General features: G+C 54.8%; 1 protein-coding gene across 1 annotated transcript in view; it reads left to right on the plus strand.

The window, feature by feature from the left end:
- Megf6 (multiple EGF like domains 6) overlaps positions 1-14,187 on the plus strand; it is a 100,390-nt gene that overhangs the window by 1,343 nt on the left and 84,860 nt on the right. Inside the window, exons 2-3 of the mRNA XM_021200216.1 lie at positions 4,443-4,577; positions 8,874-8,983. Coding sequence (XP_021055875.1) covers positions 4,443-4,577; positions 8,874-8,983 — 245 coding nt within the window. The remainder of the gene's footprint in view (positions 1-4,442; positions 4,578-8,873; positions 8,984-14,187) is intronic.

Consider the following 14,187-nt stretch of genomic DNA (forward strand, 5'->3'; position numbering starts at 1 on the left):
TTCCAGGTGGGTGGATGCAATCTGGCACGTGTGGAAACTGTTACTGGCCCTTTATGGGTTTCCACCCAGCTCTGTCCACTCCTGCTGATTTCCCTGGGAGTGGAGCCAAGGGCTTGCTGCCTGTGTCCTGCTCACCTGGGCCCAGGAAGCCTTTAGCTGTTGAAAAAGCTGTTGGAATTAGCTGTGAACGGGTAGCGGGAGACCCTGACCCTTCTTCCTCTTGCTGCAATTTCCAGAGACTGCCTTCCCTTCTTCCTGCAGAGGTGGCTGCACCTCTGCAGCCTGTGCACCCACTTGCTGGCCCTTCTGTGTCCCAATAAGCCTCTGTTCTCAGATTGTCCACTTTGGGTGGCTCTGAGTTCCAGGTTGGGCAAAAGCCCTGGTTCTTTTCTCCAGACCTTCATCTCTTGGGCATCTGCACATGGGCTCTAGTCGGCTGGACCATCGAGGCAGTTTCACTTGGCCAGACCAGTGGTGATATCTCCGTGGGCTTTGTAGGAGGAGTTGCTTAATTTGCTGAACACAGGCACAGCAGGTAGAAGCCATGAGAACCAGCTTTTAGAGGTGACCTTGCAGGTTTGCTCTTAGCTCCCCAGGAGGAGCAGGGGAGGGGTGCTGGGAAGGCAGCCGAGGACCCTGGGAAACACTTCTTGGCTGATTCCTCTCTGCCCTGCTGCCTTTCTCTCCTGAGGAGTTCTGATGAGCTGGCAGGGCCTGGCACAGCTGCCACGCCTCTTTGGCCAGTTATCCCGAACTGATAACTGCAGAGTTTTCACAGTACTTTGCCCTCCTGCCCACAGCCCCCTACAGTTGGTGTGCAAGCCATGGGCCGCTGTGGGCTCAAGGACAGCTCTCACTCCCATCCCAGGTGCCCCGTAGACCCTCATGAGTCTGCTGGAACAGTGTGGGTGATTCTCTGGCTGCTGCTGACCACAGGTGCTCAGAGTCAGTGGGTGGAGCATGGCCACCTTCTTGTTTTTGCCTCTAAGTGACTTTTCAGCTTGGAGGAAGTATGACCTGCCTGCTTCATCTGGGGTGGGAATGATTGCCGAACAGCATAGGGTTGGCATCACTGCTTAAGGGCTTCCTGCAGCCCTGTGGAGGATGAAGAAAGGTTGCCCATGTGTTGAAGCTCAGACCAGCTCTGCTTGAGGCTGCGCCAGCCACTTGCTTGTTCACACACAGCTTTAAAGCACAGGGCTTCCCCCGGTCTGGAGCCCCTTTGGGCAGCGAGGCTGAGAAACCTGGTGCTGGGGCTTTAGAATCAGCTCACGATGTTGACCCTCTCCTACTGCCCAGGCAGGTAGGAGGCAACCCCCACCAACTTAAGTTTCATCTTGCAAGGAGCTCTTTGGGCATACTGGCCCTGAGGGCTTAAACAGCCACATTCTCTGTGACTGAGGCTTCCTCTAGTTTATCTCCGAGTAGCCCCTTAGCATCCCTTCTTCGGGATGTGAGGAGGTTGGATGGTGAATGACCAGATATCCCAGAAGACAGGAGCTGCTGTGCCTGCGGAGCTCCTGTGGGGGAGGGGTGGAGTGTGTGTGTGTGTGTGTGTAGCAGGGGAAGGACTGGGCTCCTTTCCCCAAAGCCTGACACCTTCCCGTGTGCCCGCTGTACCCATGCCAGGGAAGTATGCTCAGAGGTGAGCCATGAGGCAAATGAGGGAGGTGTAGACAAATCTTCCCCCTGAAGCTACAGTGACAGTGTGCTTCCCACTTCCGCACCTTGGTGAAGGACGTCATTGCCATGAGCTTCCCTGGCCTCTAGCTCCTGCAAAGACTGCCAGCTTCCTGGAGCCCCCACTCCATCCTGCATCAGAGGCTCTGCAGCTGGGCTGAGGTCCCCTCCCTCTGATGGCACTGGGTCCACCTTGTGGTTTGGGCTTTGCCTTTCCTCACTTGGCGGGAAGTTGCAGAAGACTGCAAGGAACGGAAAGATGCCTTTGACCTGCTGAAGAGCTTGAATCCTCTACCGTGTATGCTTGCCCACACTTCCTAGCAGAGGCACTGTGTCATGCCAGTGAACCGCCCTGTTGGGCTCTTGTAAGAGCTTTGAAGCCTCTGGGTTGGTCTCCTGTCTATGTGGATTCCTGCAGACCCTCGTCACATGGTTGGAGCCAGTGACATTCTCTACATGTCACAGATGTTCTCATACCAGCCATGTTGCTCTCTAAGGCCTTAGGTGCAGATCAGGTACGGGAACAGAGAGTGAGTGTGTGAAGAGCTACTCTGTGGTCACGGTGGAGCAGCCACCACTGGCAGGGAGAGTTGTAAGTAGCTGGGGACACAGAGACCCCGCATCCCTTCTCCTAGGCCCCATCTCCTGTTGGCCTCCAATCAGCTACACTCGACACTAGCCAGAGGGCAGATGTGTGTGTGTGTGTGTGTGTGTGTGTGTGTGTGTGTTCAATGGAACTTCCATATGTTCAGGGGTCCCATAGAGGGCAGTCTCCTGTGGGCACACAGCAAAGGATCAAACGTGAGGCCAGGACCCAGGCCAGAGAAGGCTGAGGAGGACTTTCCCTGTGTGGGGACTTCTGCCCTGTGCAATACCCTGCCCTGGCTCTGTCCCCATATTCTTAGCTTGAGATCCTCTGTTCACAACAGGCCTTGAAGTCTGGGTTCAGTATTCCTAGCTGGCCATCTATCTAAGAGGCACAGCACAGCTCAGGAAGAGGCGTGGGTCTTGGGTCCAGTTGCCAGCCATGTCTGGTTAGCAAGTGGTCTTAAAACAATTCTGGGAGTCAGTCCCACCTTCTTTCTGGTGGCGAAAGGGGCACCCCATGGGGTGATGCCTAGAGGGTGCCTGGCTGATATCAGCAAGGCGGGGGGGGGGGGAATGTGTCCCCTGAGGAATTGTCTCTGTGAAGTGGCAAAAAACATTCCCATCAGGTTCTGGAATTTCACAGCCGCTCGGTCCTGTCTGGGGTCGCGCCTGGCCACATGTGGGGTTTACAGCGTACCCCAGATCCCACTGCTTCATCCTGGGATCTGAGAGTCCTCGCTCTGCACTCACGCCAGACTTGGCATGGCTGGCTTCTGCCCTAGATGGGAGGTTTGGGAGACTGGGGAAGGTACAGTGGGGACTGTCCCTCAGGAGGTTTTAGGACAAGTTATGACAGCCCTGTGCCTATGGCTGTGCTGTGACTGATGGAAAGCTGGGGCTTAGATGGCCTGGCTTCATGCTGGGCAGGTGCAGACCTGCTCAGGGCTGGGAGCCCCTGATGTCTGTCCGGTACTTTCATCTTGTCTGCAGTTGGTCCGTGCACTTCCCTGCGGGGGTGGCTTCCCACCCAGCAGAGCCAGGGAAAGAGCAAAAATAAAGGCCTCTGGGTCCGAACATCCGTCTGGGGGTGGCTGGTCTGGGGCCAGAGCTGCTGGTTGGGGTAGTCTGGGTCTCTTAAGTGCTGAACTTTGGACAGCACCCAGCAGTCACTGTGATGAGCGAGGCCCTGTAGGAGTATGGGGTAGAGGCAGAGGTCGGAGGCAAGGCTCCTGATGGAGCAGGGACCTCAGCTAGGGTAGGAGGAAAGGGTGGCCCCTGCTTACTCTGTGCCCTGAAGAGAGAGAGAGGAAGGCGCCCACCAGATTGGAAAGCCACTCTGGTCTATGTGAGTGTCCTTTGTGCTAGGGACTGAGCTCAAAGCCTGGTCATGCAGGTCGAATGCTCCCTATTGTTCCTTGGGCCATGTCGGGTACTCACCTGCTTCCCAGACCTGGTCCAAGGCAGTGGGTCTTGTCTTCAGTCCCACAACTTGCCTTTACATCCTCTGGTCCCTCAGGCTTGAGTGAGCCTGAGTTTTGTGTACGTTTCCTGCTGTACATTTGCAGATTGCCTCTCCAGCTGAGTTTTTCTTACCGGGCAGGAGCCTTTTCTCCATGTGGTGGGCTGGAAGGCTGTCTTAGGCCACCCACCTTTGGCACTGTGCTCCCCAAGGCTGGCTTCCTGACTGAGTGGAGGGCAGAAATGTGAAAAGAATCACTGCCCAGGTATGCCTGGATAGTGGCTGGATATTTGGTTTTCTATTGACTTGCTTGTCCCCATTCCTATTCCTGGGTCACATGTCACATACCCCTATATAGTCCAAGGATGCCAGGGAGACTCTGAGGTGTACCAGGAGTGAGGGAGGATGTTCTGGGGCCTGGGGTTTGGGGACAAGCCTGAGCCCCAACAAGGCCTGTAAGTCCCCTCTACCCTGAGCTCCTGGGTTGTCCACAGGGGACAGCAGATTCTGCCTACCTTGAAGATTCTTAGGGACAGTGCCCCGTGCAGCTCAGGATCCCAGTGGACGATGTGGTGGCCCTCATTCCTTCTTAGTCCCCTTTGTCCTGGAGTCCGGAGCTGTGGTCTAGCATGGGATAGTTGGATACCTAGTATAGGCATAGAGGCGTAGCTGTTGCCAGTAGAGAAGTTGAATGTCAATTGTCCTTTTTTTCCAGGCCCCACGTGTGTGCGGAACAGAAGCTGACCCTGGTGGGCCACCGCCAGCCTTGTGTGCAAGCCTTCAGCCGTGTAGTGCCTGTGTGGAGACCGGGCTGCGGGCAGCAGGCATGGTGTGTTGGCCAAGAGCGCAGGTACGTGGCGGAGATCCTGAACTAATGGGGGCCAGTTCTCCGCTCAGAGCGGCAGCAGTGACCTTTAGGGTCAGTCAGCTAGGACTGGGGCCTCTCCTTGGTTTGACCTCATTCCCTTCACTGAGGGCGTGGCCTTTCATCCCAGATTCTAGCAGGCCTGCTCAGGCAGGCCTGGTCACTTGTGAGGGTAGGGAGGAGCCCCGGTGGTGGTCGGACCCTCAGGGGACAAGTGCTGATTGGCCAAAAGGTAGAATTCCAGCTCAGCCAGCGGAGGTTCCTGCTCAGCCAGCTGACCCCTGGGCCTAGTGCCCAAGCCTGTGAAAACGTATTGCTCAATGTTTTATTTAAAGACCAAACTTAAGGAGTGCTTCTGCATAGCTGTCCTCTGCAGGGCCTACCTGGGGGGAAGCTGGGCGGCAGGGCGGCGGCTGGGAGCAGCGCAGAGTGGCATCGTTGGGTGCTGAGGAAGTGGTAGAGTTGACTGCAGCCCTGGCCAGGAGAGCGTCTCTAACAAGGAAGCAGCATGCTCAGCAGGAAATCTCAGTGCTCTTGTTGGGTCTGGGGCCAACAAGACCTAGGAGCTCCAGGGGCCGCTCGAGCGGTAGTGTGTATTTGCTGGACACTGGCCTGTTTTCCTCCTACTCTGAGGTGACCCTGAATTTGCCTGTGTGCCTATAGAGGATGACAGGTCCAACCATGGAGGTCAGAAAGTACACACACCAACCAGGCTCACCTCAGCTCCCCGTGTACAGCAAACACAGGCATGCTGGAGACCTTGCCATCTTTCTTGCTGTCTTTCCCAAGCACTGGGAAAGTTCCCCCGATCCTTATCTGGGACAGTTGTCCTAACGTGTTGACCCCAGCTTATCCCTCTTAAGCCAACCCAAGACCACCCTCCCTTCTCCAGAGCTCCTGACCCAGTGAGACATTGTTTTTTTCCCACTGGAAAAGACCCACCGTGTGGGGGCCTCAGTCTCCACCCAGAGCCCTGGGGCCTTGTCTCTCTTCCTAGGCTCAAGGATGGAGCCCACATTGGGACATACTCTGAGCCTGGCCTGAGTGGCACAGGTGTTTAATATGGGAATGAGGTCAGATAATGTGTCACCATCAAGTCTAACTCCAAGGGGGTGGGGTACACTTGGCTCTGGGACAGGGCTCTGCTAGTGAGCTCTCTTGTCAGCCTTGCTGGCCCTCCAGCAGGCTGAGCATGTAACACAGCCAAGTGCTGAATTCAGCCACCCGTGGGGTCACCAGTGGGCTGAGAAGGTGCCCAAGCCTGAGGGACATCACTGTACATCGTAATGTCAGGCTTTGAGCATGATGTGATTGTGCTGCTATAGGGGTGTCTTAGTCAGGGTTCCTATTCCTGCACAAACATCAGGACCAAGAAGCAGTTGGGGAGGAAAGGGTTTATTCAGCTTACACTTCCACATTGCTGTTCATCACCAAAGGAAGTCTGGACTGGAACTCAAGCAGGTCAGGAAGCAGGAGCTGATGCAGAGGCCATGGAGGGATGTTTCTTACTGGCTTGCTTCCCCTGGCTTGCTCAGCTTGCTTTCTTATAGAATCTAGGACTACCAGCCCAGGGATGGCACCACACACAATGGGCCTTCCCACCCTTGATCACTAATTGGGAAAATGCCTTACAGCTGGATCTCATGGAGGCATTTCCTCAACTGATGATCCTTTCTCTGTGATAACTCCAGCTTGTGTCAAATTGACACACAAAACCAGTCAGTACAGAGGGTTCCTCTGTTTCTGTCTTTCTCTCTTTCTTTGGGCTCTCTTACGGAGCTGGAAACTCGCTGCACAACTAGGCTGGCTGACCAGTGAGCTCCTTGGCTCAACACCTTCCTCCAGTGCTGGGATCACATGCATGTGTAGCCATGCTCAGCCATTTACATGGATGTTGGGGGTTCGAACTTATGTCTTGTTGCTTTCACAATATCTCTTCTCAACCACTGAGTGGTTCCCCTAGTCCCCTAGGTTTTTGTTTTGCTTTGGGAGGGGTACCCTCTTAAGTTCTTGTGGGGCAGACATCCTAGGATGTACTGGATAGAGTCCCAGCCCCTCAGACTAAATTTGCTTGGCCAGGTTAAGAGCTTTTTCTGGCTTCAGTTTTCCCATCTGTATTGACCTGGGTGAAGCTAAGGTGACTGCTTAGGCCATTTCCTCATGGCTCCTGCTGCCACCTTTTAATGGGTGCTTGGTGTTGGTGTGCGGCCTCACCAAAGACAGGTGAGGCTGTGCTTACATCATCAGCCTGAGAGGCTGGAGGAAGTTCAAGGGTCTCAGTGTGAAAGAGTCTTTCCTGACAGGTCAGACAGACATCCAGGTCACCAGGCTGGGAACTCTCTAAGCTACTCTCTTCATGTATGAAGAGGTTCTTTGAGGGGTAATGAGGAGTCACCTAGAGAAAGGAAGGAAGGGAGAAGGAATGGAAGGAGCTGACATTCAAATCGTGGGGCCTGTGCCCCTCTTGGAAAGCCCAAGGTATTATGGTCTCCATTCTAACTTGGCCACAGCAGCCTCAAATCTGACATGGCCCCATAAGCCTCCATTCCTCCATTGTCCCCAAACTTTCCATTCTGAGGTGGTCCCCAACAGCCTCCAGCCCCACAGAGCCCAAGTGAGCTGGCGCTCTCTGAAGGTGAGCTAGGTTTGGTTCTCAGGGCTGCCTGGCCTCTCCAAGAATCTTTTCCTCCAGGGGCCTTGTGGAGGAGTGTCTTGGGGGGGACCACACGTAGCCCAGCCCTGTCTGCAGCCCAGGCAAAGGGATAAATATTTACGATGACCAGGCTCTAGTGCTCTATCGCTGCCAAATATTGTTCACGCTGTGGTCGGTTTCTGTCCGGGCAAGTGGTTTCATGTCCTGCCAAGGTGGTATTTTGTAAGGCACTCCCAGAGTTTCTGTGTGGAGAGTCTGTTCAGGAACACAATGCTTCCGGGAAGTGGCCTCAGCCCTGTTTATTGGACAGACAGAGCCTAGGGCCACAGGGCTTTTGGTGTGCTGGCCCCAGAAAGCACAGGCTGGTTTGTCACCTGGAGATATAGCCTGGGCCACCTGACCATTCCCCAAGGCCTCGAGGGCCCTTGACCTGTGACTGTTGGCTTAGCTCCTCTGGCTGTTGACCCTGCAGGCTGGATGCTGGTGGAGGAGGTGGGAGTCACCATCTTCTCTGTACCTGTTTTCCCACCACCACCGCACGGTCTCTGGTCCCTCTTGGTGTCTACTTTGCAGCTTGTCTCTACAAACCTGGAGGTTTCACAGTCTTGGAGTCCAGGGGCATGTACGAAGCTAGGAGAACTGTGTTCATTTTCTAGAGCTGTTGTGACAAATGCTGACAAATCAGGTGGCCTAAAAACAGCTCTGGAGGGACCTTGGGAGATGGCTCAGTTCGTAAAGTATTTGTCGTGCAAGCTTTAGAAACTTGTGTTCAGAGCCCCAGAACTCACATAGCATTGCACACCCGTACCCCCAGTGCCGAGGAGACAAAGCCAGGTGGGTCCCTAGGGCTTGCTGGCCAGCCAGGCTAGGCAGTTGGTGAACTCCAGGTTCAGTGAGAGACTGCTTTAAAAGGTGGAAAAAATAAGACTGAGGAAGTCACTCAACATTGTCTCCGCATGTGCATGACATGCATGTGTGCACCCCCACACACAATAAAAATTAAAAAGACAAACCACTTTTTAAAGTTAGAAGTCCCAGTCTAGGGCCGAAGTCCTGAGGGAGCAGCTGTCTCCGTCCCCTATTCTGTGCCACTGGCTGTCCTGTCATGTCTATCTTGGGGTGTCAGCAGCTGCCCCATCTCCACATGCCTTCCTTGTTGTGTTCTCAGGGTTCCATTCACTACCCCTGCGTGTCCCCATCTTAACTGAGGATGGGGTCAACAGAGTTTGTTCCCTAGGCAAGTCCCATTGTAGGCAGACATGGATTTGGGGGAGTCAGTGCTCAAACCTCATGTCAGAAGTGACAGACAAAGGGACCAGTCTGGACAGAGCTCATGACCAGTAACAGCATCTACCTGTCTTACTGATCTGGTCATCACTGAAGCAAGGGAAGGGGGCTGAGGCAGGCAAAGGTGAGAAGAAGGGAGCCTCCAGTAGCCCAACGGGCTGTCGTGAGCCACCCTGTGAAGAAGGCAGACAGCAGGAGCCAGGCGCTGGTATGTGGGGGTCCCAGTTCCCTGGGCACCTCAGCCTGCTTACCTTGTGTGGGCAAGCACCTATCTTTGGGATGCTCTGCGACTGAAACACTGACCCCATAATGATCAACACATCCTGTCTCTTCTGTTCCAGGACTGTGTACTATATGAGCTACAGGCAGGTGTATGCCACAGAGGCCCGCACTGTGTTCAGGTGCTGTCCCGGCTGGAGCCAGAAGCCTGGCCAGGAAGGCTGCCTCTCAGGTGAGTGTAAATCTCTCTCAACTGGTACCGGGAAGACTCTGAACAGAGGCATGTGTCATGGGGAACATCTGCCTAGCTTTGACTCTCTGGGTGCTGGCCCATGGCTTCTATACGTCTAGTCTTTGCCTTCACACGGGAGCTGCCCAGGGACCTCCAGTACCACAGTTCTGCCTGCCTAAGACGGTCGGAACAGAATTCAGATGGAAAAGGGGCAGTAAGTCCCAGTATAGTCTGGTAGAACTGGAGGAGGCAGAACTGGCTTGGTGCTGCCGTAGGAGGGAGGAAGCAGAGCTGAGCATCTGCCCATACCTGGGACAAAGAAACAGGTCCTGTCCATGGAGCAAATCTGTGGCAGCTGCTGGAGGGGCCTTAGCCTGCAGGTATGGGACAGGTGGCTGGCAGGTGGATGTGGGGACAGGTGGCCAGCAGGTGGATGTGGGAACAAGTGGCAGGTGAATGTGGGGACAGGTGGCCAGCAGGTGGATGTCAGAACAGGTGACTGGCAAGTGGATATGGGGACAGGGGGCTAGCAGGTGGATGTGGGAACAGGTGGCTGCCAGTGGATGTGGGGACAAGTGGTTGGCAGATGTGGGGACAAGTGGCTGGCAGGTGGCTGTGGGGACAGGTTGCTGGCAAGCAAGAGTGGTGTTCCTTTGGAGGGGCCATTCCTGAAGCCACTGGTATGTCTGGGAGTCACACTCCTCACATTGAAGGTTAAGTGTGATGGGATTCTGGCTCCCCCATGTCCCTACCATTAGAAACTTAGCTCCTCGTCCTGGTGTGAACTCCAGTGAGAAATAGGGACCAGAGAAGGGATGCGTGCTGATTTTTTTTCCAGGAGGGAAGTGAGTCACTTTCCGGAAGGGAACAGAGGGAAGAGGGCAGGAGGCCAGCTTGGAGGTGACAAGACTGGGCCATGGGCCAGCACTCCCTCAGGTTGGGGTGTTCTGGCCTAACACCAGCATCTCCCTTTCTTCTGTGTCTGTCTGCTGTGTCCCTACTTCCTGTGGCTTGTGTGGGGGCACAGGCATCGAAGTCTCCTGAGTTTCTGCTCTGAGGAAGGGGGGGGGGTATCCCCTGGTCCTGACAGATGAGGCGCCAATAATGGGATGAGACAGTAGGGGAGCACAGAGCATGGGCGGATGGGAGGCAGGTGGGACTCTGGGGTTTCCTGGGACCAGAGGACAGGGCTAATGTACAGCTTCTGACCGTGATGGGCGGGATGGCGGGGTGGGGAAAGAGAGCATGGCAGCCTGTAGCCCCATGTCCCCTCTGAGTCATAGCCTGGGATCTGGTGAACATCCCAGGGTGAGGGTGGGCAGAGGCAGGCCAAGCCAGGCTTGACCCATCCACACAGGCTGGCTGTCTCCCTGCTGTGTGATGGAGTTAGGGTACAGGTGCTGGCTTTTGTAGGCAATGAGGTCATTATGACGGGGGTAACATCTGTGGCAGTGATGTGAGTATGGCCATGAACACCTTTCTGTCCCCTGTCTGGCTACTGGAAGCACTGGGCCTGTCCTGTCAGGCGCACTTGTCTGTGAATGGGCCGGATGCCACGCGGTTACCCACATGTGGAAACTCAGAGAGCTCAGGTGGCTTGTAACTCCTGGCCTGGGAGCAGGGTCCCCCAGCACTGGTGAGGCCGTGGTCTCTGCGGGACACCTCCCCTGGACAACTCCCAGAGACCAGTGGGGTTCTGGCTGTCACACTTGTGAGCCACAGTAGGATCTCCACCCAGAGCCCGGGCTTTCCGTAGTTGTTTGTTTTGAAGCTTGTTTTCAACGAAGGACTCTCTTAGTTCCTGGTCTGACCCTGTTTGTTTAATGGTCCCGGCAGAGCCTGTGTTCCAGCATCTCTGTCTCCGGATACTCTTTGCTTTCCTTGTTTATCACCGTCTGGTTCCCATCCTTGAGGGGTTGGTGTAGGTGTCAACCTGGGCCTGTCCCCTCCCTAGGACCTGGAGGCCCAGCACGTTCCCTGGTGGCCACAGACTCCTTCCTTTGACCACCATTTTCTCGCTAGCTACTCAGTGCTGGTGCTTGGTGTGTGTGTGTGTGTGTGTGTGTGTGTGTGTGTGTGTAGGGGGATCTTAGGGACAGTGCCAGCTTTGGGGAGGCCATGGCCTGGTGAGGAGGCTGAGAGTAAGCAGATGGTGAGTGTGAGACAGGGTGTAGAGATACGTGAGGAGCATCCCAGAGTGGCTGGTTGGCAGGGCCTGCAGGGGTTTGGTCTGGGTACCACATCCAGTTTATGTTTCCCTCTCAAAGCTGTCCTTCTGGAGCCACCATCATGCTGTTGGCCACACCCTCATGCCTCTCTGAGGGCCTGTGTGTGGAGGCATTGATTGGGCCAGGCAGGAACGTGGGACAAGCGGCTACTAATGGGCTAGGTGCCTACCCTGAATGAGCCAGGCAAGGGAGGCAGGAAACCCTGGCTTAGTTCCTTCCGTGCCCTGTGACCTGTGGCGTGCCAGCCCCCAAGGCCTTGGCTTGGGCTAGTGACACAGGTCTGACAACACCCATCTCAGAACCGTGGACGTAATGAGTATGTGGACGTAGTTCTCACGGACACTACTGGGTGGTATGCAGTAGGAGCTCAAGCAGTGTCCACGTGTCCAGCTATTGTTAAAGGAGATAGATCTGGATACCTGTTAGTAGTGGGGATGACGGCACCCAGGGTCACTTTGCTGAGGGTTCAGGTGGGTCTGTGTCAAGCCGTGACCTCCAGGGATGGGATCTGGGGATTACCTCTCAGATCAGCCTAGCGGTTTGGGGTAGTTCCTCTCTTCTTAGGTCTGTGGAGCTCAGATGCTTACAGAGGTTCCCCTGCAGCCGTCTGGCTCTGTGTTTCTCTGTCCTGTGACCTAGGGGCCCTGGGAAGCCTCATTCCAGCTTTGCTTCTGCTCCCCGCTGTTGCGAGTGAGAGGCGGAGAGGTGCAGGCGGAGAGGGCTTCTGCCTTAGAGTGTAAGTCTCCGGATCCTCTCAGTGCCTGGAGCTCTTAGAGGGTCTGGGCCCCTGTGGTCAGCTGTGAAGATAAGCTACTGCCCACAGCTCCCTCCCAGTAAGCATGCCAGCTAGGAACAGCGAGAACTAGTTGGGGTCAGAAGTCCTCATGCAGGAGAGGTAGATTCTCATTTATTTCAAGGGCTGGAGTACACCTCCTTTTTCACCTCTACCTCCCTCCAGTGGGAAGGGCAGTGGCCCAGCTGCCAACTCCAGCCCCTCCCCAGCCATTGTGAAGTTTCCTTCTTCATTCAACCTGGAAATTGTAGGGGGGGACAGTGTCAACCTAAGGGTCATTGAGCCTCACAGTGTTTGTGTAGGGGTGATGGAGTGATGGAGGCCAGAGAATGACAGGAAGCCGCTAATCGGGTTGTGATTTCTCCCAGGACCTTTTATGGGATTGTGGCTGGGAGGTGACCAGAAAGAAAAAGTGCTGGGTGGGGTGTCGGGGCCAATTACCAGGCTTCCCGAGAGCCCTTGTGGCCCCCTGACATGGGTGCGGCTAGAACCCGCCCCCTTCTGCTGTTCTGCCTTCTGCTTCCTGTTTCTCTGAATTCTGCTCTTATCCCAAGTAGGTGACAAAGTTTGCTTGGACTTTCCTAATATCTAAGCCAGAGCTGCTCGGGGTCTATGTGGGGACTCTCCCTCCCCTTTCCACCAAAGGAAGGGACTCTGTATACAGCCAGCAAGGTGCCAGTCCTTAGCAGCCGATCCCCATCCTGCTGTGTCCACTCCCTCTAGCTTGGACTCCCTCTTGCATTCTCAATGATGCTTGGCTTGGGGCGTGTGGGCCCACGGGGCTGAGGAGGCCAAATGGCAAGAGCTACCTCAGCTCCATGGGGTATGAAGAGCACTGGGAAAAAACTACAAGGGTGTCTAATTGGCTTGTGGTCTCGCTCTCATCTCTGTCTCTCGCTCTCTCAATCTCTTCTCTCCTCACTCTCTTGCTCTGAGACAGAGAGTGTCAATCTGTAGCCCTGGCTGGCCTGGAATTCACCATATACACCAGGCTGGCCTTGAACTCACAGAGATCTGCCTGCCTCTGGCTCCCAAGTGCTGGGATCAAAGTCGGGCACCACCTCTCCCTCTCTCCTTCAAAGCCAGTCGTGCATATCCAAGGATGGCCTCAGATTCACTATGCAACAGAGGATGATTTTGAACTTCTAATCCCCCTGCCTCCGCCCACCAAATCACAGGGATGACAGGTGTGCACCACCATGCCCTGCTTCTGTGGTATTGAGAGTCAAGCCTTGTGCATGCTAGACAAACACTGTACTAATCGAGTTATGCCTCCAGACCTGCAGTTCTCTGTAGGGTACATATTGTGGATTCCCTATTATAGTGAATTCGAAACTGAAGACAAGGGCCGTCTTCAGAAAGGGAAGCACCGTATCAAGGTAGCACCATGCCTCCATGCGTGTATCAGTGGACACCAGTGTGGGCACGCCACTCCACAGGTGCCATGCAACAGAGGGATCGTGGGGTGGGGCACACGGCCTCCTGGGAGGGCGGGCAGTTCTCTCGAGTGAGAAGTGTGTGGGTGGACCAGGAGCAGGATGAAGCTGGAGGTTGGGACAGCCCTGCCCAGGTCCACGGTAGCCTATGTGTGCAAGTAACCTTGTGTGGACCTGTGTAAGACCTGGCAGGGTAGCCAGTATGAGGTATAGAACCCGGAAATGAGGCTGACGTTAACAGAATGAGGTCAGGATGGTGGAGGGAGGAGGAGACTCCTGTGGCCGTGGCAGCAGCAATGGCAGCTGAGCATCTTACAGTGACAGACCACTCTAATGTGAGTATCTTAGTTCCACTGATAAAATGATAAAAAACGAAATTAGCTTAGGGGATTAAGGGTTTATGCTGGTACAGTTTTTTTTATCAACTTGACACAAGCCAAGAGTCATCTAGGAAGATGGGGCCTCAACTGAGCAAATGCCTCCATCAGACTGACCTGTAAGCAAGTCTGTAGGGCATTTTCTTGAGTCGTGATTGATGTGGGAGAGGCCAGCTCACTGTGGGCGGTGCCACCCCTGGTCAGGTGCTCCTGGGTTATATAAGAAAGCAGATCTTGGATAGCATGGGCTAGCCACCTCGCCTGTGTGAGCCTGCTGTAAGCTGCGACAGTCCCTTTCCTCCCCAGGTTGTTTTGAATGTGATGTTTTATCACAGCAATAGAAACCTAAGTAAGACAGGGTTCATTCAGC

The sequence above is a fragment of the Mus pahari genome, chromosome 6 (genome assembly GCF_900095145.1).
Source record: "Mus pahari chromosome 6, PAHARI_EIJ_v1.1, whole genome shotgun sequence".
NCBI classification, from domain to species: domain Eukaryota; kingdom Metazoa; phylum Chordata; class Mammalia; order Rodentia; family Muridae; genus Mus; species Mus pahari.